This window comes from Choloepus didactylus, chromosome 5 (assembly GCF_015220235.1).
Source record: "Choloepus didactylus isolate mChoDid1 chromosome 5, mChoDid1.pri, whole genome shotgun sequence".
Taxonomy (NCBI): Eukaryota; Metazoa; Chordata; class Mammalia; order Pilosa; family Megalonychidae; genus Choloepus; species Choloepus didactylus.
This window is the reverse complement of record NC_051311.1, coordinates 134,222,256-134,248,741: the sequence shown is the minus strand read 5'-3', so window position 1 is coordinate 134,248,741 and position 26,486 is coordinate 134,222,256. Positions and strand designations below refer to the sequence as shown.

General features: G+C 34.9%; 1 protein-coding gene across 6 annotated transcripts in view; it reads right to left on the bottom strand.

The window, feature by feature from the left end:
* MPP6 (membrane palmitoylated protein 6) overlaps window positions 1-26,486 on the bottom strand; it is a 140,140-nt gene that overhangs the window by 70,457 nt on the left and 43,197 nt on the right. For all 6 annotated transcript variants that reach the window (XM_037836911.1, XM_037836916.1, XM_037836914.1 and 3 more), the window contains 3 exons: window positions 5,696-5,848; window positions 1,843-1,992; window positions 832-1,059 (listed from right to left, as the gene is read on the bottom strand). In XM_037836911.1, coding sequence (XP_037692839.1) covers window positions 832-1,059; window positions 1,843-1,992; window positions 5,696-5,848 — 531 coding nt within the window. The remainder of the gene's footprint in view (window positions 1-831; window positions 1,060-1,842; window positions 1,993-5,695; window positions 5,849-26,486) is intronic.

Below are 26,486 nucleotides of genomic sequence, written 5' to 3'. Positions count from 1 at the left end.
TAATTCTCATGACAACCTTTTGAGGAAAGACGTCTTTTCCTTAAATATTCAAATGAGAAAAATGAACCACAGAGAGGATAGGTAACTTGTCCAGAGTCAAAAAGCTAATACGTGGTAATGTTGGTATTTAAACCCAAGCTGTCCTCTTAACCAGTTGTTAGAATTGTCTTTTACATATCATCTTATACCTTCAAAAGTCTGCTACCTGGTTACATTATCTCATCTCTCCTCTTTTTGAAATTCACTCAACATACTGAGGCTAGATGAATCTTAATGAAGCACTGCTTTCATTAAAGCATTCTTTGTTCAGTAATCTACTTTACCTAAAAATTAAATTACAAAATACAGATCAAACATGTGCAAACCAGCTGTTTAAGACCCTTTTCAATCTTCCTTTCTGGCCTCATTCTCCATTTAGCCCATCAAATATACACTAAGCTGGAGATGATCTGGACGACATTCTTGTTCTCTCACAGTGCCTCATACAATGCCCTGAATATAACAGGTCTCAAAATGTTTGCTAAATTAATGATTAAAGGCTTGACTGGTTTTTGGTTTTTCTGATACCTAGAGCTCTAGACGTTACCGTAATGACAGGGTTCATGGTTGTTCACAAAGAAATTTCCTTACTGCTTCCTTTATAATAGTAAGATAGTGTGAGTTGTTTAAAAAATTCAAAAATTCACACATGAAAAAGCCAGGCAGTTCAGAACATTTACACCTAATATTTCTTACCCTTTTCCTTAGCAAAAGAGTAGTAATTGGTGATTACATCCAACAGTGTGACTAGTTACAAGTATTCTTAACATTCCCCCAAATTTTATTACCAACCTGTTGAGGAGTAATGGTATCTCTATAGCTTGGTAAAATTTTTAGGGTGATACTTCCACTAATATTTTTCAGTAACTCTTGTAACTCCTTTGGATTGTTTCCAACCTCATGGCCATTGACTTCTTTAATGATATCTCCCACATGAAGGAGACCTTGTCGATCTATCATTCCTCCATGAAGGATTCGGGCGATTACCAGATCATTATTTTCAACCCTAAATGTTACGCCCTAAAGAAAATAAGGAATGGCATTATAATTTATTTTAGATTATTAGGAGGAAATACTTAAAAATTAGTGAATATATATAAGAAAAGAATTCTAAAAGTAGGTGAGTGCATCATTTCTATCTTTTCCATGTTCTTTTCTGTCTCAAAACTTCAATCCCAATGAACTATGGTTAACTGCTGAAAACATAAACTGCCCCATAGGAAAATGACTTCTATGGTAAGGTTATCTTTAAAAACACAACATGCACTACTATCTAGGCCACATTCCAGAGAATAAAAGGAAGCTCAAGGGAAACAAGAATGTTATTTGTACATTCTGATGGTCTTGCTCCTGGCTTTTCTTTTATTCCACTTCACTATTCTTTAAATCAGGTTCCAAAAATAACAATTTTAGCAAGAAATAGAGCCCTATCATGGTTTCAAGTTTCAGTAACAACTTTCTTCCATGTTATGATGCTGTCATTATCAAGCAACCTGAATTCATTCCTTCAAAGGATAGGAAGAAACGGAATAGTTATCTTCTGAATTTTTTCCTACCCAGCGGCATACTTCTTTGACTTCTACTTCAGTTTAGTGTTTTATTTTGGTTTAATTTTGTATACTATATCAAATTCAGAGCATATAATCTGTATATTTATACATAGGTCAAGGAAGAATGATGAAATAAATATGAATGCAGTTTTCATAATCATACAAATTATCAAAAAGAAAAAAATCAGATATAGTGATGAGCTACAAATATGTCAGATTTCAGATTTAAGAAGACACTGATTTATCTACTCACCAATGGCTCCCCAGCTCTTTTGTGAATACCAAGAATACGAATAGCATCTACTGGTAATAACTGATTATTGATAGAATTATTAATTTCTGGGCTTGATGGAGGTGAATCATAACACTTTGATGCCACAATATCATGGGCCTCCAACAGTGACTACAAAGAGTCAAAACAGCCTGTAGTTATTAACTATTGATGGAAGAAATTAGTACATATGAAAAATAACTTGTCAGCCTATCATCCCAGTGGAGTACTAAAATTTTGAAGGGCACACATTATTAAATTCTTCAATATGAATTAAATCAAATGTACACAACACCTTCTGAAGAGATACAAACTTATACAGTTATAGTATCATCAAACAATAACATATTTCTTATTTTCGATTTGAAGAGACTAATAGAAGCTAGTGCCTCTTAAGTCGCATGTTCTCTTTTCCAAGTGGTGCAATGAAGGCACTGTATTTCATTGCTGCTACTGTCATCATCATCATCATTCAGAATTTATCATTAAACCATATTTAGTAAGTATCACATGGACTCCAATGGCAGCGATCCTAACTATTATTCTAAAGTATTAGTAATACTGCATATCTTTTACATGTACTAATCGTCTACTAAAAAGATATCCAATGGAAAATGGATAAATATCAGCATCTTATACCAGTAACAGAAAACTTTATATTACCAATGAAGGTTTTGGACTATAAAAACATTTTTTGGAGGAAAAAATGACCCAGCAGTGGTCCTGAATACTGTTTCACCTTTTATCTTTATATGTGCTACTATGGACATAGCTTTCTAGGAATTTCTGGCAAGGTATTTTTTTTTTTTTGGTCTATTTATTTTTATTTTTCATTCTTTTTTTACCCTAAAGCAATAATTCCTATTGCAATTGTGCATACTCAAAGTAAGTTAACAAAATTTTCTGAGTGGGTGAAATGCAAATTCCAAAAACAGTAAATCAAAAAAGAAGGAAGGAAGCAAAAGTCAGCAGGTTCAGAATAGAAGCTATTAGAGTATTGGCTTAATTGGTAATTTCCGGCCACTTCTTAAAAATATGTGTACAAGACCAGAGGAAAAAAATGAAAAAAGAAAAAAAGAAAAACCACTATAAATCAGTTTACAAGAATTCTCCTCATAAATGCTGGAAGTTACTCAAAGCTCTAACTTAGCTGCTTAGTTGTTTACCCTATACTCTCTTCTTAGGCAACATTATCCACTCCCATGACCAGAACCACTACATACACATTGAAAACTACAAATTATATATCTCCATTTCTAGAACTCTCATTAGCTTCATATCCATATACTAAAAATCTGCCTACAACTAGCCAAAGTCATGACAATTTGAAAATCAAAAAGAAGAAGGATTGTAGAGGACTGAGAAACATTAAATTAATGAACAGTCCGTAACAATATTTAAAAACACTTATCTGTCATCATTTGAGACTGTATTTTAAACAAATCTTTACTGTGAAAATTTGTAAGGGGAAGAATCAAGCATTTATTCTGCTGTTTTGGTAAAAAAATGCATTTTAGGGTAACAAAATAGCCCCAGTTGATGAGGAAAAATTCTACTTTATAAAAGAACACTAGCTAAAAAACACAGAATGAGAGAATTTGAAAAATATTTTACAAGCTCTTCTGAAAATAATGACTCTGGCATGGATTACTAATTTGTGTTCCTCATTAGGTTAAATGGTTGTTAGGAAACAGCATTTGTATAATGCTAAAATTTAACTCACAGATTACTTCCTAGTTACACACACACGCACACACACACAAAACGATTTCAAAGGAAGGATCAAACTGTCATCAACTTTAATATTAAGGAACCAATCTCAGCATCAATAGTGGTAGGTCAACCACGTATTATATATCTTTTAATGTAGCTATCTCTTAAGATGTATTATAGTTCCAAATAATTATTATGAATCATTGCTCTTTTAGATAGAATTTCTATTTACAGAAATAAAAGGAGTAACCAAACAACACAGTGAGGAACCAACCATTCTGTAGGACAACTGGCCCAGTTTCTTCAATAGATCAACATCACAAAAAAAGGGGAGGGGGAAGAGGATGATGCAACCAGATAGCACACACAGACCTAGATTGGCAACTGGTATGGGCAAACCAGTTAAAAAACAGTTTGAGGTCAAATGTGGAAACATGAAGAATATATGCATATTATATGAAATGAAGTGTTACTTAAATAGGAAAGTGGAAATCAATGACAGAGGCAAAAAAAAAAAAAAAAAAAAGTACATTTATACCTAGAAAAAATTTGGAAGAATGCTAAGATATTACATCAGTGATCTGCATAGTAAAACTGCAATGCTTTAGTTTTTATATTTTTGCTTATCTGGACTATCTAATTTATATATATTTACTAAATTTTATGTATACATAATTTAGATATTTATATATATTATAAAATTTTCTGTACTTATGCTACATTTTGCATATTTATTAAAAATATATAGTGTGCCTGAAAATTCAGAGGTATCACAAACTTAACACAGCCAGTTATCTCAAAATTAACATGTCTAAGACATTTTTTCCTGGGGTGTTCCCTATCTCAATAAGCAGCCATCACTCATTTACGTCAGAAATCTTGATTTTATCAACTTCCCACATCCCTTTTCTGCATCAGTTATATATAACCAATCACCAAATTCCTGTCGATTTTACTGCTTAAAACCTGGAAATCCTCCGATTTCCACCATCTCTACTGCAATCCTAATTTCTTGCTTGAGTAATAACCATCTTGGTCCACAAATATGATCTCTCCCTGGTTAATACCCACCTTCCCAAGGTTTCCCACTGTCCTCAGGATAAAATCCAAATACCTTAATAGGCGTTATAAAGCCTCAATCAACTGTCCCCTGAACAAAGGGTGCTTCTTATATGTATGCATTTTTTATACCTAAGATGATTAGGTAGGAACCATCTCATTATAAATCTTCATATTTTGCAGTAACATTACTGGAGAGTCATATAAAGTCTTCGGCTGAGAATGAGCAAAGGGGTGGCTACCAATTGATTGTCAATGCTAAGATTTGCAGTGGAAAGCAGGTGACAATTCTTCTATCTCAACATTTGTTGAACAGGACACTTTTTTCTTACTAAAATGTAATGACTCTACCATAAATTGAGTTTCCATATTGGTATGGATATATTCCTGGGCTATCTATTCTGTTCAAGTAAGTCCATTTTTCCAACACAGCCCCAATACTACACTTTCTTAATTTTCAGTTTATAAGAAACTTTTTGCTTTCTATTTTGAAACTGATTCTTCTTTGTTAAGCTGATTAACTCTTTACCAATATAGGGAGAATGTTTAAATCATGCTTATTTTTGTACTTAGGGGGAGTTTGTTATGTATTAGTTTTTATCTTTACACAGCTCTTTTGTTCCAAGCTCATCAACTGCACCCCAGTCCTAAGTGGCAATACTGAAAATGTACACTGCTAATCACAAGGTGGGGCTAGGAAACTGAGTGGTAGTTGGGAAGAGAAAGATGATCTATTCTCACAGTGAGAACAGTATCTCTGAAATGTGGTTTAACTGTAAATTAAGGTTTTATTCTTTTAATTACATGAAGGAAAATCCATTCCCATGTATTTCTGTGACAGTACATTTATATAACATGTACAGTTTACATTTAGGTACGTCTACTTATGTATCCTCGGCATATCAGGAAATTTAAATACCTATGCTGGAATTTACATATTATAAATCATGGCCCAAAATAATACTTAAAAAACATCACCTTAAACTGCAACTTAACTAGTAAAGGAGAATGGTTTGGAAATAAATGGGACTTGGGGAGAAAGGTGATGATAGGGAGAGGTTACCTGGAAGTGAGGCTCTTTGAGTATACCAACCAGTTCTGCCACATTTTCATCCACATTTATTAAAGGAGTGATATCTTCAAGAATTTCATTGACTAATTCCAAATTATTGTCACTGACAGCTTCTAGTTTTGAATCTTCTAGCCTCTCATGAGCCTGAAAAGACAACAATGTATTCAAGTAATAACACAATATATATTCACTCCAAACTGCGGTTTTCTTCTTCATTTACTTCTTTTCCATAAAGTTTTAAAAATACATTACTTGAGGGACTGATTTACTGAAACCAACTTTATTTTTTATCAGAAGTAATATATAGATTTTATAGTAAATTTATCATCCAATATAGTAAATCTAGGCCTCTGTTACTATCCTAAAAGTCACAGAAAACTTTTTTATAACTACACTACGAAAAAACTAAATGAGCCAAATGACTGCTCAACAGAATTTCCTAAAGACTTTCTAGTCAAGGCTCAAAACTTAGATGCTACTGTTTATGCTTTATGAAAATAAATATGATTAAGCAGAATAAAAATAAAGATAGGAATACAACTGTAATATGGATTAGCATTTTAAAATAATAAAAATAATTTTGGGAACCCTACCAGAACTCTAAAGCTATAATTTTCCAAATTTGAAAACCAGCAAAAAGGAAAGTCAATTAAAAGCAGGTAGCCCTTGAACTGGACCTTGAAGGACTGTATGATATAATTACAGATGATCCCTCATTTCTCTATATCCTAGGTTTTGTTTTTTGTTTTTCCTTTATCTCACAATCTTTTTCACAAAAAATGGACCATGAATCACACAGTCAAAGAAAACAAGCAGTTCTAAGTTTCTTTTCACAGCAGCAGTAAAGCAGACTTTTTTCTGTGCATTTTTTAAACACAATTTTACTGAGATATAGTCACATACCATACAATCATCCAAAGTGTATAATCAATTGTTCACAGTATCATCATATAGCTGTGCATTTATCACAATTTTTGAACTTTTTCATTACTCCAAAAAATAAATAAATAAAAATAAGAATAAAAATTTAAAAAACACCCAAAATATTCCATACCCTGCATCCCTCCTTATTACTCATTTACTTCTTATTCCCCTTTTTCTAATCAGCTGCCCATACACTGGATAAAGACAGTGTGAGCCATAAGGTTTTCTGAATCACACGGTCACACTGTATAAGCTATCTAGTTATACAGTCGTCTTCAAGAATCACGGCTGGCAGGGATGATGTCATCAATGTGGCGACATAAACAGCTACTGAAAACTCCACTCCAAAGAGTCAACGAAGAAATGGACAATTCTGAATTGTTTGAAACTCTGGAGGAGGATATAGACTGGAGAAGGGCCCTGCAGATGTCGAATTGAAGAAAGAGAAGAAATATCAGGTAGGAATTTTCCATCCCAGACAAGCTGGTCCTCTCCTCTCCCCCTCACTTGGTCTCCATGTGGGTAAGGTACAGAATCAGCAGACGAGACCCTTCCCGCTAGGGACACAGATTTAAAAATCTTTCACAGCAGTAAAACATACCCCTACTGCTTGAAGACCCCAGGGGACAGGGGAGGACAATTCAAGGCCCAGGTCAGTGAGGGACAAAGAGACTGAGAAAACGTGGACAGAGAGTGTGTTTCCAGCCCTGGTTCTGAAAACTCTTCCCCCACTCCTGAGGGAAGCAGCAGCCGGCAGCTGTTTCCTTGCCTTGGGGACAGCTGGAGAACTGAGTAAGGTGAGGGAGTACTCAGCCACAGATGTAGCCCCACATCAAGCCAGACCATGGCCAGCAAAGTGAGGGCATAGGAATCCCACAGTTTCAGTTCACCTGTATGCACACTGTGCTCAAAGGCAAAGCAGCCTCTGAGGACGACTGTTACCAAACATTGCCATCTGCTGGACAGTCCGAAAAGTGCAAGGGAAATACAGCAACACTGGATGCCAGCAGATCTATATTACTACACCCAGTGAACCTGCTGGGGTGCCCAGTGCCTACCTCCCATCCCTGTGGCAGGCCACGGTAGGTGCCTGATTTCGGGGCAAGACTGAGGGGCAGAACCAATCTGGGAACTGGCAAGTGAGAGAAACAAAGAAATAAAGAGATCAAAGAAAACCAAAGGCAAAAGAGAGAAAGCAACCTCCAGAATAAACTAATCAAGAAAATCAGATGCCTAGACAGCAAAAAATCACAAGTCACACCAGGAAACATGGAAATATGGCCTGGTCAAAGGAACAAACTAACAATTCAACTGAGATTCAAGAGGTGAAACAACTAATTAAACATGTTCAAATAAACCATCTAAATCAAATGAACGAGTTGAAAGAAAGTGTGACAAAGGAGATGAAGGATATAAAGAAGACACTGGATGATCATAAGGAAGAATTTGTAAGCTTGAAAAAACAAATGGCAGAACTTATGGGAATGAAAGGTACAACAAAAGAGATGAAAAACACCATGGAGACATACAATGCAGACTTGGAGAGGCATAAGAAAGGATTTCTGAACTAGAGGACAAGGCATCTGAAATCCTACACACAAAAGAACAGATAGGAAAAACAACGGAAAAATATGAGCATGGGCTCAGGGAACTGAAGGAGAACACGAAGCACATGAATATACGCGTTATAGGTGTCCCAGAAGGAGAAGACAAGGGAAAAGGGGCAGAAAGAATAAGAGAGGAAATAATCAATGAAAATTTCCCAACTCTTAGAAAAGAAATAAAATTACAGGTCCAAGAAGCACAGCATACCCCAAACAAAACTGGTCCAAATAGACCTACTCCAAGGACCTTCCTAATCAGATTTTCAAACGTCAAAGACAAAGAGAGGTTTCTGAAAGCAAAGAGAAGAGCAATCCATCACATACAAGGGAATCTCAATAAAAGTAAGTATGGATCTCTCAGCAGAAACCATGGAGGCAAGAAGGCAGTGGTATGATATACTCAAGATACTGAAAGAGAAAATCTGCCAACCAAGAATCCTATATCTGGCAAAACTGTCCTTTAAAAATGAAAGTGTTTAAAATACTTACAGATAAACAGGCACTGAGAAAGTTCATGAACAAGAGATCTCCTCTACAAGAAATACTAAAGGGAATGCTACAGATAGGAAAAGACAGGAGAGACAGGTTTGGAAAAGCGTGTAAAAATGAAGATACCAGGAAATAGAAAGAGGGTAGAGATTGTGCATTTGATGCTAAAGGAGCACAGACTGTTCAACAGGATTGACTGCACAGATCCAGAAATGGATGGCACAATACTGGGTGATGGTAACACAATACTGTAAGTACACTGAACAAAGATGACTATGAGTACGGTTGGAAGAGGAAGGTTAAAGGCATGTAGGAGCCCAGAAGGAAAGATAGAAGGTAAAGACTGGGATGGTATAACTTAGTGAAACCTAGAGTGGTCAATGATGGTGATTAAATGTACAAATATGAGAATGTTTTTACATGAGGGAGAACCAATGAATGCCAACTTTGTGAGATGTTGAAAATGAGATGGTATTGGGAAAAAATACAATCAATGAAAACTGGAATCTACAGTTGAGAGTGATATTGTAATATGCTTCCATTAATTGTAACAAAGACAATATAGCAAACCTAAATGTCTGTAAGAATGGGATATAAGGAAGATATATGGGATTCTTGCCATTGGTGGTGTTGTCTGAACTATTTATTGTATTTTATTTTAATTTTCTTTTTTCTTTTGTTGCTTTTTAGTTGTCATTTTTTTCCTTTCACTCTTTTTTCTTTTTTTCTCCTCTTCCTTTGTGGAAGAAATTGAAATGTGCTCATATAGATGGTGGTGAATGCCTAACTATGTGTTTAGACTGGGAATCTTTGATTATTCACCGAGGAGGAAATATACAGTGTGAATAATATTGATTAAAAATAAACAGAGGGATACAAGCGCTGGCGAAAATGTGGAGAAAGGGATATACCTAATCACTGTTAGTGGGGAAGCAGAACATTGCAGCCCATATGGACAGCAGTGTGGTGGTTCCACAGGAAGCTAAGAATGGGGGTGCCATATGGTCCTGCAACCCCATTACTGGGTATATACTTGGAAGAACTGAAAAGAGGAACAAGAATGGACATCTGCACAGTGGGGTTTATGGTGGCCTTATTCATGATTTGCAGTGGATGGACGTGGCCTAAGGGTATATCATCTGATGAATAGAAGGGTGAACTGTGGTATATACATACAATGGAATATTGAGCTGCTACAAGAAGGAATGAAGTTGTGAGGTGAATGGACATTGAGGACAGTATATTGGGTGAGATGAACCAGAAATGAAAAGCCAAATATTGTAATGCCTCACTAATATGAATATAATGTGCAAACTCTGAGAATTGAATATAAGAGCATAGGTTATCAGGGGAAGGCTTATTGTAAAGGTTCCTAGATTGTAAGCTCTTATAGCAGTCACATCTATTCCTGAGTTGTAATGGGTATTTCTAAATTCTAAGATGCTGGGCTTTTTGTGTATAACCTGGTCAGTCCCTGGAACTTTGTGTGACACCTGAGACTCAGAGCCAGAGTCTGGCATCTATAAATTCCAGCATTACCCCATACAACAAACATTAACGAGCCTGTAAAAGAGATCAGATTTCAAGTAGTGATATGAAAACAATAAGGACTTGGTTCAGACTAAGGTAAATCAGACTGAAGGGTAAAGACAATAGTGAAGGTGTTTTAAAACCTCAACCTCTGTGTGAGACCAAAGGAAGAGACGTTTATTAGGGGTAAAAACTATATTTTTTTGTAACACACTAAATAATTTAACTTGCATGGTCAGTTTATTCAAACACCATAATTACATGCAAATTTGAATAGGGAGTGAAATCTGCTTGGTTTATATAGGTTAGTGTGAATCCCTGATACTCCCCAAGTAATTTGGGCAGAGAATAAAAAAGTATATGCAAAGCCCCCTTGAGGGACTGGGGGAAAATGTGGAAATAAACTTCCCAACTGGGGAATTACTGATATTCCCACAAGCATCAGGGACTACCAATTTAGAAGGCCGAGCCCTCGATCTTGGGGCTTGCCCTTATGAAGTCTGTTACTGCAAAGGAGAGGCTAAGCCTACTTATAATTGTGCCTAAGAGTCACCCCCAGAGAACCTCTTTTGTTGCTCAGATGTGGCCTCTCTCTCTAAGCCAACTCTGCAGGTAAACTCACCGCTCACCCCCCTATGTGGGACATGACTCATGGGGATGAGCTTGGCCCTGGCATCATGGCATTGAGAAAGCCTTCTTGGACCAATGGGAGAAGAGAAATGAAACAAAATAAAGTTTCAGTGGCTGAGAGATTTCAAGTGGAGTTGAGACGTCATTCTGGAGGTTATTCTTATGTGTTGTATAAATATCCATTTTTAGTTTTTAGTGTATTGGTATAGCTAGAAGGAAATACCTGAAATTGATGAATTGCAACCCAGCAGCCTTGATTCTTGAAGGTGAGTGTATAACTATATAGCTTACATGGGTGACTGCGTGATTGTGAAAACCTGTGGCTCCCAATCCTTTTATCCAGTGTATACACAGACGAGTATAAAAATGAGGACAAAAAGTAAAAAAATTATAGGGAGGAATGGGGAGTATGGGATATTTTGTGTGCTCTTTTTTACTTTAATTTTTATTTATTTATTTATTTGTAATGAAAGTGTTCAAAAATTGATTGTGGTGATGAATGCACAACTATATAATGGTACTGTGAACAACTGACTGTATACCATGGATGACAGTATAGTTTGTGAATATATCTCAATAAAACTGAACTAAAAAAAAAAAAAAAAAACGAAGGCTAGTGGATTGCAGTTCAACAGTTTCAGGTATTTCCTTTTACCTATTCAAATACACTAAAACCTTACCCCACATAGGAGATAGGTCAGCAAGTTCACCTGTCGAGCTGACTTAGAGAGAGAGGCTACATCTGAGCAACAAAAGAAGTTCTCTGGGGGTGACTCTTAGGCACAATTATAAGTAGGCTTAGCCTCTCCTTTGCAGTAACAAACTTCATAAGAGCAAGCCCCAAGATCCAGGGCTCAGCCTTCTAAATCTGTAGTCCCTAACCTTGTGGGAATATCAGTAATTCCCCAGGTGGGGAAGTTTAATATTTCCACATTTTCCCCCAGTCCCTCAAGGGGGCTTTGCATATACTTTTTTATTCTCTGCCTGAATTACTCGGGAATGTATCAGGGCTTCACACTAACCTATACAAACAAACCAGATCTCACTCTCTATTCAGGATTCCACGTAACTATGGTGTTTGAATAAACTGACCATACAAGTTAAATTACATAGTGTGCTACAGAAAATATAGATTTTGCACTAAATAAATATCTCTTCTGTTGGTCTCACACAGAAGTTGAAGTTTTAAAACAGTCAATATCATCCTCTACCCTTTAGCCTGATTCACCCCAGTCCTAACCAATTCCATGTTGTACATATCCCTAATTGAAGTCTGATCTCCTTTTCAGCTTCTTCAATAGTTCCTGAATTTGTAATGCTGACATTCATAGCTGCCAAACTCTGACTCTGAGTCTCAGGTGCCAGAGAGACACCTGAAGCTCCAGGGACTGACCAGGTCATACACTAAGAGCTCAGCATCTCAGAATTTAGAAATAACCATTACAACTCAGGAATTGATGTGACTGCTATAAGAGCTTACAATCTGGGAACCCTTACGTAAGCTTTCCCCTGATAACCTATGCTCTCAGATTCAATTCTTAGAGTTTGCACATTATAGTTAGTCCATATTAGTGAGGCGTTACAATGTTTGTCTTTTCATTTCTGGCTCATTTCACCCAACATACTGCCCTCAAGGTCCATTCCTCACAAAAAAAGAAGACTTTTAAATTCAAACTGATAGTGAACATAAAATAGTCTCCATCTTTTAAGTGTTCTTTGCTTTTCTGATTTTGAAGACAGGCAAAGCATAATTATTGAGATTTAATTTAAAAATGAAACCACATAAGATAACAAATCTTACATTTTAAGTGCTGAAGAAAAATCCAAATTCTAAGTTGCAAAGTATCAATATTTATCAAAAACCTACAATACTTTAGATATTATTTCTACCATGCAGAGTAGATTCTTCAGTCTAAATACACATTTTAATTTTAAAAAGGACATTTTTTTTCTTTTAAATGTATTTCTGGGTAATTTACAAGAGTTGAAATAAGTTTTAGGTGCAAGAGGGGGCTATACAGATTAAGCAACACTTGAAAGAAACACCTCAGAGGAAGAAATTTTTTCAATCATATGAAATAGACTGACAAAGAAGAAAATATAACTGATATTAAAAAAGAAAAAAATATCAAAAGACCAAATATAATTTAAACAGAGGGAAATTTTTTTATTAGATTTGAAAAACAAAAAATATTAGGATGACTAGAAAAATGCCACAAAGAAAGAGAGTAAAATCATAATTTTTAAAAAATATATTACAAGCCAGATAATAATAGGATGATGAGGATACTCAATATATAACGTAATAATGGCAAAAACTGATGTAATCTACATAATTCGTTATCTCCTGTAAGGCAAGCAAGAACTGACAATTGTTTAAATGCAAATATTTGCTTTTAAGAAAATATCCAACCCTGCATCTTAACCCTGCAAAATTCTAATACTCTTACAGTAATGTAAGAAAGCTTTTTAAAAAAGGAAAAAAAAACACCTAACATTTATTGGTGCAGGGAACTGTATTCTCAAGTTGTGCTTCTGTGTGTATTCAGCCAAGGTATTATCATCATCACTTTAAAGCTGAAGACACTGATCCAAAAAAAGTGAAGTGATTTGCTTAAATTCACACTACTGGTAAATGGCAGAGTCCTTGAGTTCTTACCTACTAAAGCTTATTTGACTTTTATCACTTCATAGACAGCTGTTCTAAAATCACCCTGCTGTTACTTATTCAATCTAACATATGATTGTATTACTCTGACACACTTAAATGTATGAAATATGCTCTCACTGCTAGTTGACTTGTTCCCTCTTAGGATGGCTCACCCATAGTTATTTTATAATCTTAAGGTTCAGATTATCACCTCCTCCAACCTTAACCCCTTGATCTAAGTAAGAAGAAACAGGAAAACATGTTGACTGGCTTACTATTTTCAGGAACTACTGTCAACATACTTTCTCTAATATCCATAGAGTCCTATGTTATGTCATCAGCATACTGTAACAAGACTTTAGACAGTGACAGAGTTTGGTTCAGTTCAGGACTTTGGGACAAGCAAAGGAACAAACAGGATCAACGACTAGCAAATACTTATGATTTTCCTCTCCCTTCTATGTTCATCCCCTCTTCTTGTTCCTAAATTGAGGTGAGAACAAATGCGAATGGGGAAAGAGTAATGGCAAGACAGAAAGAGGAAGTCAGGTAGGAAGGCAGATTAAGTTATAAAAACAAACATAACTGAAGGCTTTTTCACATGAAGTTCATAAACTGATTCAATGGTAGGAAATAATCTCACTAGAAAATATAGAAACTCTTGAAGAAAAAAATGTTTTTAATGAAATTGTGGCTGTAATTATATTAACATGGAAAGTCAATTTTTGAAACATATTTGGGTTCAATCAAAAGCAATTTTACTTTTAATAAGATTGCAAATTCAGGTCCTTATTTATTAATATATAATTCTTTAAGTTCCAAGATATTGTGAAAGAAGTTGGGACCACTAATTTACTTTAAAATCCAAATTCACTTGGTCATTTCCAAGAGGCAAGTACCAACTTGAATTTAACTAGTCAAACTCAAAAAGACAAAGGAAACACTGAAAACTGACTACAGGAAGAGATAAAGCCATATACTGTTTAAATAAATGGGATTTGTTTTCCTTTAAGAGAAAATGTATTAGAAACTGAGTGTAACTCAATAGAAATACATTTCACCTATCTCAAGTGGTTGGATGAACATGTCACGAACATCTCTGTAAAACACTTGGAACTGATACAAATATGACCTAACCTTCCTGTATGTCCAATTCTGAGAATCCTATTCACTAACCACTGAACCTTAGAAAAATGAACTATAGAGAAGAAAAAGTTCTTTCAAGACTTCTAGGTATTTCACCTAAGCACAGAGCAACCATTCTTGCAGTCAAAACTTTTTTAAAAGAAAAATTGTGGGCTCTATCTAAAATGGCAAATGCTATTATCTAATAAGAATATTATTACTATGTGTAGTAGTAACCTTGCCTTTTCCCCTTAAAAGCAAGAAATGTATCATAAATTTTGTTTCTATCTCCTTAAAACAGGGCTATGAATACTAGGTGCTCATTAAATATTTCTTGACAAAGCTAAGTAAATGGGGAATAAGTTTTGCTGTGGTCAAGAGTCTTCCTTTTCTTTAATTCTAGAGTTCTCAAAATAAGAAAGATCAAGTCAAAACCTGAAATGCTTGAAAACAGACACGAATTTGAGAAGAAGAAATGAGGCAGAGAATACAGAACTCAATTTCTGTTTTGCTTCTGCATACATTATATCTAAGTGGATGCACTTTGTTATGGGACAAAAAAGGATGAAATAAATAACAGTAAGTTAGAACTTAAATCTCTAATGAGTAAAAAACTTTGTAGAAGTCATCTAGTTAAAAGGAGTTCAAATTCCAAGAAAAGCAAATTATATTAGGAGATCTCCTAAATGACATTACTGAGCCACTTTTAGATGTATCTGTAGGATTATGGAGAACCACAAACACGTTAGAAAACTAAGAAATGATAATCCGTTATGCCTTTTTTCAAAAGGAGAAAGGACATTTTTAAAAGTTTGGCTTAATAGTAATTAAAAGAAACAGAATCTTCATAATCTTCGAATAGAAAAGATCTTTTTAACTAGGATGCAAAACCAGAAGTTATAAATTGTACCAAAAAAGAAAAAGCCTGATAGAATTAACTATGTGACCATTTAAAATTTTTTCTTGTGAAAAATCGGCCAAGTAAAAACACAAATGTCAAAATAGGGTTAAAACACTAGCAACTCATATCAGAGACAAAGGCTAATTACCCTACGTATCAACAACTCTTACAAACCAAAAAAAGAAAGACCAACAACTTATTAAGAGAAACTGGCAAAGAACATGAACAGGTTCTCAGAAAGGAAACTGAAATACCTCTTAATGATATGAAAATATACACAAGCTCACTCATGATAAGAGAAATGCTAACAACTATAAGGAAATAAATACCTTTTATCTCCTTATCAGATTGGCAAATCTAAAACTTCTGATAACCATGATATAGGAAAACACAGGTACCCTCATACATTTCTGGTACAACATACATTGGTAAGCAATTTGACCGTATCTACCAAAATTACAGTAATTTTGCTAAGAATTGATCCTTTCCATATATTCACACATGTGCAAAATATCAAAATAACATGTAGCAAGAATGTATATTACAGCATAGTTTGTAAAAGAAAAAAACATCTAAATGTCTCTCAGAAGGCTGACTAAAAAAAATCATGCTTTATCCATATAATGGACTATATGCAGCCTTCTCAAAGAATGAAGCTTCCACTATGGAACCAAATACAAAAAATTAAGGTTTAAACAGTTGGTATGGACTCTATCTTACATGCAAAAAGGATCAAAACAAGACTTAGTCTATCTGCCACAAGGTGGCATTACTTTGATGACTTCATCATGGCCCAAAGTTCTGTGAGTTTGGAAATCTGTCAGCACTTTAAAAATGTTATGTTTGGGCCCTATTCCTACCACCCACCATCTCTTCTGATAGGTACCCAGCCTCCTGACACCCATTACTTTTTTTTTTTTTAAGTAACGTATAACATATATAAAATGAACAAAGCTTAAGTGGACAATTTGATGAATTTTTACATATGTAAACACAGCCATGTAACTATGTACCAAAATGTGGATCAAGATATGGAACACTGCCATCACTCCAGGAGGTTCTCTTGAACCCCCCGAGTCACTATCTCCCCACTCTCCTCCCAGGTAACTACTATTCCAACACAGATTACCTTTGCCTGTTTTAAACCTTACAAAAACAAAATCTAACAGCAGGTAGTCTTTTTTGGCTGGCTTCTTCACTCATCATTATATCTGATGGATTCATTCACGTTGTTACATATAGCAGCGGTGGTTTGTTCTTTTTCATTGCTATATAGTGTTCCACTATATGCATATATTTTTATTTGTTTACCTATTCTATTGATAGATACTTGACTTATTTCCAAGTTTTTGTCATTACGAATGAAGCTTCTATGAATTATTTTTACATGTTTCATTTCTCTTGGGTATATACCTTAGAGCGTAATTGTAGGGTGAGAGGGTACTTGCATTGTAGCTTTAGCATTTTAGCTTTAGTTTATTACCAAACAATAATATCTTTGGAACACTGCTATTACTAAGTGGTTTACATACCAAGCAGCAATATACAACACTTCCAGTTTTCCTGCTTTATACTTGTTATCAGCAATCTTAACTTTCAGCTATTCTTGTGGGAACTAAGTAATGATATCTCACTATCATTTTAAATGACTAATGATGAGATTCTAATTGGCATTTTCCTAATAACCAATGATGGTGATTATCTTTTCAAGTTTATTTGCCAACTGAACATCTTTGGTGAAATGTATGTACAGATCTTTCGTGGATTAAGAAAAATTAAGTTATCTTCTTACTGAGGTGTAAGAGTTCTTATTTTGGTTACAGATCGTGTTAACATAAATATTTTGCAATTTTTTGTACTGGGAATCCCAGCCAGTGCAACGGAGCAATAAATAAATAAATAAATAAATAAATAGCATAACGATTAAAAAAGAAGTGAAAGTGAACATCCTTGTCTTGTTTCTGATCTTAGGCGGAAAACATTCTTCCATCTTCCATTAATTATAGTGTTAAACATGGGATTTTTTTTTTTTTTTTTTTTTTTTAAACAAATGCCCTTCATCAGGTTGTGGAAATCTCCTTTTATCCCTAGGTAACTGAGTTTTTAACAGGAATGGATGTTCGATTTTGTCAAAATGCTTTTCTTGCAACTATTAAAATGATTATATAGTTTTTATTATCTATTCTGTTAAAACAGTGATATATATTGATTGATTCAAATCTACATTCATGAGGGATACTACTATTTAGTTTTCTTTGTTTGAAATACCTTTAGTTGGTTTTGATATAAGGATAATGCTAGTCTCACAAAACAAGATGGGAAGTGTTCCCTCATTTTCCTTTTTCTTTTTTTCTGGAAAAATATTTGTATTTAGAACTGGCATTATTTCTTCCTTAAATGTTCAATAGAATTCACTGGTGAAGACATCGGGGCCTGCAGCTTCCTTTGTAGGATGGTTTTAAACAGTAAATTAAATTTTCAAAAATAGACATAGGTTTATTCAGATTATCTATTTATTCTTGCATTTGTGTCTTTCAAGGAATTAGTCAATTTCATCTAAGTTGTATTAATTGCCATGAAGTTGTTCTGCTTATTATCCTTGTCTTTTGGATTTGGAGTGATGTCCTCTCTTTCACTGCTAACACTGGTAATTTGTGTCTTTTCTGTCTTCCTTTACATCAGTCTAGCTAGAAATTTATCAGTTATTGATTTTTTTCAAAGTTATACTGATTTTCAATATTTGCGTTTTTTCAATGACTAGCCTTTATTATTTACCTCTTTCTGCTTATTTTGGGTTAATTTGCTCTTCTTTTTCTAGTTTCTTAAGTTGGACATGAAGATCACTGACTTGAGATCTTTTCTAATACAAGCATTTCATGCCAAAAATTTCCCTGTAGGCACAGCTTTGCTGTATTCACATGTATTTTCGTTTTCATTCAGTTCAAGATATTTAATGCTTCTTTGACTCATGGGTTATTTAGAAGTGTGTTGTGAGGATTTCCCAGATAACTCTATTATTTTTAGTTTCATTCTGTTGTGGTCAGAACATACTTTGATCAATTTAGTCATTTAACATTTATTAATACTTTCTTTATGGGTCAGAATACAGTCTGCTTTGGTGAATGTTCCATATATACTTGAAAACAGTGTGTATTATAGTTGAGCAGAGTGTTCTTTAACTATCAATTAGGTGAAGTTGGTTGATAGTGCCATCCAAATTTTCTATACCCTTACTAATCATCTGTCTACTTATATTATCATTTACTGAGACAGGACTATTGAAATCAAACTGTAATCACAGGTTTGTTTATTTCTCCTTTAAGTAGTAACAGATTTTGTTTCATGCATTTTGAAGCTCTATTATCAAGTATATCCACATTTAGCATTATCTGTTCTTGAGAACTGACCTCTTCATCCTTGATAATATTCCTTGTTCTAAAATCTACTTTGATATCAATATAGCTACTTTCAGCTTTTTTTCAATTAATGTTTGCATGGAATCTCTTTTTCCATCCTTTTACTTTAAAAGCATCTCTCTTCATCATTAGGGTAGAAAGCATATGCTATAGTTATATTTTTAATCCAATCTGGCAGTTTCTGCATTGCAGTTGGAATGTTTAGACCATTTAAATTTATGGCAATTATCTAAATGGTTGGGTTTAAAACTACCATCCTGCTGTTTATCCTATCCTTTCCTTTTTTCCCCCGTCTTTTCCTGCCATCTTTTGTTTTGAGTATTTTTTCATTCTATTTTATCTCCACAATTGGCTTATTGACTATATACCCCTTCATTTTATTGTTTTAGTGATTGCGTTGCCTTTACAATAAACATCTTTAACACAATCTCCTTCTTATTTTATAATACAATTTACATATCATATAAAAGCCTTACAACAATATACTTTTATTTCCCTTTCCCCTCCTAGGTGCTATTATTGCCACATATTTTACTTCTAATGTTATAATCCCCACAAAGAATTATTGTTACTTTTGTTTTAAGCATCAATTATCTTTTAAGTGAAAAAATGAGAAAGGATGCCTTTTAATTTCTGCAGACATATTTACACTTTTTGATGTCTTCATTAATCTGTATAGATTCAAATTTCCATCTGCTATTGTTTTATTTCTGCCTGCAAAGGTTTCTTAATTTTTTTGCAGGTAGGTCTGTTGATAATAAATTCTATCAGCTTTTATTTGCATAAACAAGTATTTTACCTTCATTTTTGAAAGATACTTTTACTAGGTATGTAATCTTAGAAAACAAATTTTTCTTTTGGCACTTTCAAGATGTTATTCCATTATCTTCTCATATGTATAGTGTTGAAAATTGTCATTTTTAAAAAATTTTAATGCAATTTTATTGTGATATATTCACACACCATACAGTCCAACCAAAGTAGATACTCAGTGGCTCACAGTATTACCACACAATTGTGCATTTATCACCATGATCAATTTTAGAACATTTTCATTATTCTAAAAACGAAACAAAAGAAAACCTAAAACATCCCATATCCCTTATTCACCCTCATTACTGAACCTAGTATTGGCGTAGTACATTTGTTGCTGTATTAAAGAATATTAATTAAAGAATATTAAGATATTACTGTTAACTATAGTCCATAGTTTGCAATAAGTACATCTACCACTTTACTATTAACTCCTTGTAATAGTGTTGTACCTTTGTTCTAATTCATGAAATAACTTTTTAATATTTGTACTGTTTATCTGTCATAGCCGTTTACCACAAGATACGCTGTGTTATACATTCCCATGTTTTAACCTCCAACATTCCTTCCGGTGATATATTTTACTCTGAACTCCTCCTTTCCACCACATTCACCCACAATTCAGCACTGTTAAGTAAACTCATAATAATGTGCTACCATCACCTCTATCCATTTCCAAACGTTTAAGTTCAACCTAGGGAAAAATTCCGCACATATTAAGCAAACGCTCCCCATTTGCTAGTCTCATTCTATCTCCTGGTAACCTACATTTTAGGCTTTAAGTCTATGAGTTTACATATTATAATTAGTTCATATTAGTGAGATCATACAATATCAGTCCTTTTGTGTCCGACTTATTTCACTCAACATAATGTCCTCAAAGTTCATCAATGTTGTCACATGTTTCAGAGCTTCATTCCTTCTTACTGCTGAATAATATTCCATTGTATATATACCACATTTTGCTTATCTATTCTTTGGATGACAGACACTTGAGATTTTTCTATCTTTTGGCAATTGTGAATAAATGCTGTTATGAACATCAGTGTACAAGTGTCTGTGTCCCTACTTTCAGATTTTCTAAGTGCATACTGAGTAGTGAAATCACTGGGTCATAAAAAAACTCTGTATTTAGTTTTCTGACGAACTGCAGACTGCCTTTATCTTTCTTTCTCTGTCCATAATGTGTCCCCTCCTGACCCTGGGCTGCTTTTAAAATGTTGTCTTATCGTGGTTTTCAGCTACTTGATTATGATGTGCCTCAGTGGAGTTTATTTTGTTTCTTTTGCTTTGGACTTGATAAGTTTTTCAAATGTAAGGGTTTAATTTTCATCAAATTTAAAATAATTTTAGCAAATATTTCTCCTACTCTTGTTCACACACACCTATTCCATTTTGGGACTCCAATTTCACATACAGTAGACCACTTTATATTTTCCCACAGGTAAATGAGACTGTGATCATAATTTTTTTTAATCTTCTTTCCTTCAGCACTTCACCATGAATAGCCTATATTGCTATGTCCTTCAAATTCATGGATTCTTTCTTCCGCAGTGTTAATCTCATTTTTCAGATACTGTACTTTTCATTTCAGGTATTCTATTTTTCATTTCTAGAAATTCCATTTGGAAATTTATTATAATCTTCCATTTCTCTGTTCTTTTCCTCTATCTTCTTGAACATATATATGAAGTTTATTTCTAATAGCTGTTTTACTGTCCTTGTTTCTTAATTCCATCAGTAATAATTCCTGGGCCTGATTCTATTGATTTTTCCAATACTTATGGGTTATATTTTCCTGCTTCTTCGCATGCCTGGTATTATTTTATTGGATGTTGGATTGTGAATGTTGAGTGCTTGAAATTCTTGTAGTCCTTTTAAAACTTCTTTACACATTTACGTTAACTGAGACAAGGCTAGATTTGTTCAAGGTTTACTTTTAAATTTTGTTAGGGTGGGTACAGAGCAGCAGCCTTTATTCTTGGACTAACTTATTTAAGGAGAAACCTTTTCTAAGAGTTCCACCCCACATCCTGGGTACTATGAAGACTAATCACTCAGTATGGTAGAAATGCAAACTATTCACAGACCTTCAAAAGCACTGGAAATTGCTTGGCCTATTGCTTTTCAGTGGATCTTTCCTTGGACTCCATAGAGGCATATCCCACATATGTGCTAATCAATACGCATCCAAAGACTGAAGGGGATCTTTCTACAGATATTAAGAGCTCTTGTTCTGTGCAGCTTCCTCCCCTCTGGTTTTCTGTCCTACAAATTCCATTCACCTTAATCTCTCCAAATTCCAAGCTCTATCTCCTCAAATTAGCAAGAGTGTCAGGTTCTATTTGAGTTCCCCCTTCCTGCACTTGAGCATAGAAACTGCCCCAGGCAATTTCACAGTGCTTACTTCGTTTCCCTAATCAGGGATCAGAGTTTGTGCTGTTCAATGACTGAAGATAGTTTTCTCCCTATATTTTATTCATTTACCTAATGTTTCTGGAGGGAGGGTAATTCTAGACTATTTTTTTTCCCCTCTTACGGCTTGAGGTGAAAGTTATTCCTCCTTGTATTTTTACTTTGGGTGGCTATCGTACAGATTTCAATTTGTGCCCCTGACTTTTTATTCTACATTATGCTATTACTCTTAATGCTTATTGAACAATAAAAGAATTTTACAATTTCAAAGACAGAAGTTGGATAATATTGGGTACTTCTGCTTTTTATTTCACTGTCATCATCAAAACAGTACAGTAGAACCTCAGCTGCTCAGAAGTCATCCAACTGTTTTACCTGCTAAGAAACATGAACAAGACGATCTTCTGAAAGGTCAACATTATTTAGTCATTCCTTCCTTTTGGCTATCATCATCACATATTCTCACTTATACATGCAATAAATGCCACAAACTTTTTATTTCATTTTTAAATGTCAGTATTAATCAATATTTACACATTAACATACCCTTTTCTTTGTCATTCTTTCTGCCAGAAGAATTAACTATTTCATTTCTTGCTGAGTAAACAAAAATTTTCTCAGATTTTGTCTGGAAAAAAATTATTTTTGTTTTCGTTACTGAAGATTGTTTTTCCTGGATATAGAATTCTAGTTGGCAGAGGTTTTCTTTTAGCACTTTAAAGATCTCAATCCATTCTGTTATGGCATTCAGTTTCTATTTCATTGAGAACCATTACTCTTACTGTTTCTCTATTCTTTCTTCCTCTATGAGCTTCAGTTTGAATATTTTCTATTGACCTGTCTTCGAACTCACTAATCCTGTCTTTTGCTGTGTCTAGTATTCTACTAAACCCACCAAATGAGCTCTTAATTTCAAATATTATATTTTTCAATCCTAGAATATCCTATGGATTCTTTGTTTTGATTCCGATTTTCTAATAGTTTACAAGCCTTCATTAGTTTTTCCCATCTTTTCTCTTATTTAAAAAATACATATATTAATGAACTCTTTTAAAATCCTATTTAGTATTCTAATAAAAGGACTCTGTATGGGACTGCTTCTGTTGTTTATTTTTCTCATGATTATTGGTCACATGTTCCTGTCTCTCCACAGGTCTACCAATGTACATATGTTGCTTTGCCTCTTTGGCAATTTATTCATATTTTTCCTCCTTTTTATACTTGGAGTGTTAGCCTGCTGTGACTCTTTCTTAGAAGCAGAAGTCTCAATTAAACCTCTGATTTATTTACCTATATTGCAGGAGTATTGAACTACCATTGTTTCTATTTATTAATAACTTACTTGGATGTTGGATACTACTGAGTGCTTCTGTTATTTATCTCATTTTATCAAAAGAGTACCATGGCACCCACTCAGAAGTAATTTTACCTGTTAAATATCATGGATGAGATGATCCTCTGAAAGGCCAACATCAGGGCACAAAAATCAGTAAATTTTTACCCACACAGAAGTTCTTAAGATTCCTCTAAACTATTTTTTTTTATTTTGAAATAAATTCAAAGTTATAGGAACAGTTGCAAAAACAATACTAACCCCATACAAAGAATTCCATCATACCCTGAGCCTTCTCCCCCAATAGCTCAATCCACCAACTTTAACATGCTGTCACATCGCTATTTCTTTCCCTCCCTCCCTATCATCCATTATCTATTGCTCTGTCTTCTGAACATAGGAGAGCTAGCTGCACACATCCTTGAACATACACTATAATTCACGTATACACTACCCATGAACAAGAACATTCTTTTATGCAATCCCATTAAGCACAGCTACGAAGTAAAAGAGATTCAACAATGATACAAAGCTTACATTCTATATTTCCTTTACCTATGTCTCAACTGTGTCCCTTTCAGCCACCTGTCCTCTATCCTCCAATCACATCCAAGTTCATCCTTGGCATTCAATCATCATCTATTTAGACTTTTTTTTTTTTTTTTCCAGTTGTGGAAACATATATACAGCCTAAATCTTCCCATTCCACCCCCTCCCTAGCCTTCAATTAGTGGGATTAATCACGTTTAGAATGTTGTAATGCTCTTTCCCACCATCCATTACTAGAAATTTTCCTTCACCTCAAACAGCAACTCCACACTCATTTCTTAACTCCCCATTGCCCCTTCCCTCATTTCTCTTAACCCAAACTCTACATTTCATCTCTATGGTTATATTCTCTGATAATTTTTTTGTGTTTGCTGTGGGGGTTAAAATTAACCTCTTAAATCCATATCAATCTTGTTTTTCTTTGATACCACCTTCACTTCAATAGGACACATAAACTATGTTCCTATACTCCTCCATTCCCCCACCTTTATATACTTCTCTAAAATTACATATTTTACATTGAGTTCAAAACCACTGATTTGTCATTAGAGTTTGTATAATTTATATCATGTAGGAAGTAAATAGTGGAGTTACAGTTCAAAAATTATTGACTTCTATTTGTATTCCATTGTGGTTGGAGAATGTGCTTTGAGTATATTCAAATTTTTTTTTTTTTTAAATTTCTTGAGGCTTGTTTTATGTCCCAGCCTATGGTCCCTTCTGGAGAAAGATCCGTGATCACTAGAGAAAAATGAGTGTCCTGGTGATTTGGGATGTAAGGTACTATACATGTCTGTTAAAATTCTCTATATCTCTTTCTCCTTTCTTTGTTTCTCTGTTGGTAGGGCTACCTTTAGAATCTGAAGCAGGGCAGGTATTTTATCGGCAAAGTCTCTCAGCATTTGTCTGTGAAAAATTTAAGCTCTCCCTCGAATCTGAAGGAGAGTTTTGCTGGATAAAGTATTCTTGGTTGGAAATTTTTCTCTCTCAGAATTTTAAATATGTCATGCCACTGCCTTTTCGCCTCCATGGTGGCCGCTGAGTAGTCACAACTTAGTCTTATGTTGTTTCCTTTGTATGTGGGGAATTGCTTTTCTCTTGCTGCTTTCAGAACTTGCTCCTTCTCTTCAGTATTTGAGAATCTGATCAGAATATGCCTCGGAGTGGGTTTATTTGGATTTATTCTATTTGGAGTTCGCAGGGCATTTATGCTTTGTGAATTTATATTGTGTAGAAGGTTGGGGAAGTTTTCCCCAACAATTTCTTTTAATACTCTTTCTAGATCTTTACCCTTCTCTTCCCCTTCTGGGACACCAATGAATCTTAAGTTTGGACGTCTTATTTTATTTATCATATCCCTGAGATCCATTTCGATTTTTTTTATTTTTTTCTCCATTATTTCTTTTGTTCTTTCATTTTCTGTTTTGTGGACTTCTAGGACACTGAGATGTTGTTCAGCTTCCTCTAGTCTTGTATTGAGAATATCCAGAGTCTTTTTAATTTGGCCAACAATTTCTTTTATTTCCATAAGATCTTCTATTTTTTTAATTTACTCTTGCAATGTCTTCTTTATGCTCTTCTAGGGTCTTCTTTATGTCGCTTATATCCTGGGCCATGGTCTTCTTGATGTCCTTTAAATCCTTTGCCATGTTTCATTCCTCAACTGTAGTTCTTTGATTAATTCTATGAGGTACTCTGTCTCTTCTGATAACTTGATTTGTGTATTTGGAGTTGGATTCTCCATATTTTCTGGTTTTATCATATGCATTGAGATTTTCTGTTGTTTTTGGCCTCTTGGCATTTGCTCTGCTCGACAGGGTTCTTTCAAGTTGTAAAAAAAAACCTATTTAATTTTTCAGAAACAGTTTGGTGAAGTACACTATCTCTAACTAACCAGCATATGGCGTCTGTGAGTCACCTATACCTCTCAAGTCAGTTCTCCACCTTGTCCCCACAGTGTGTGGGGAAATGATTCTTGTGGGGTCCAGCCGGAGAACTCAGCCTGAGGTGTTGCTGGAGCCATCCGCCCTGAATGCGGGGCGCTTGTACGGGTGGCCAGGGAGGAAGGACAGCCTCAATACTCAAATCCCCCTGGTTCCCGGAGATTCAAGGCCACCGCAAGAGTCCAAGCCTTCATTTCAGTTCAGCCCCAGCCCCTCTCTCTTGCTGTCCCACAAACCACAGGACTTGACGTAGCGTCCCTGGGTTCTCCGAGTGCGTCCCCCTGCCCAGCCGCGATCCTCCAGGACCTCTGTCAAGGGAATGCCGTGCGATGTCACCAGTGTGCGCCGTCCCTCAAGGGAAGCCCCAGGCTGCCGGGCTGTGCCGGAGCACTTTCAGCCTGATGCAGACATAGCCGAACGGGGCGTCTCAACACACCCTCTTCTCGCACAGTTCCTCCTT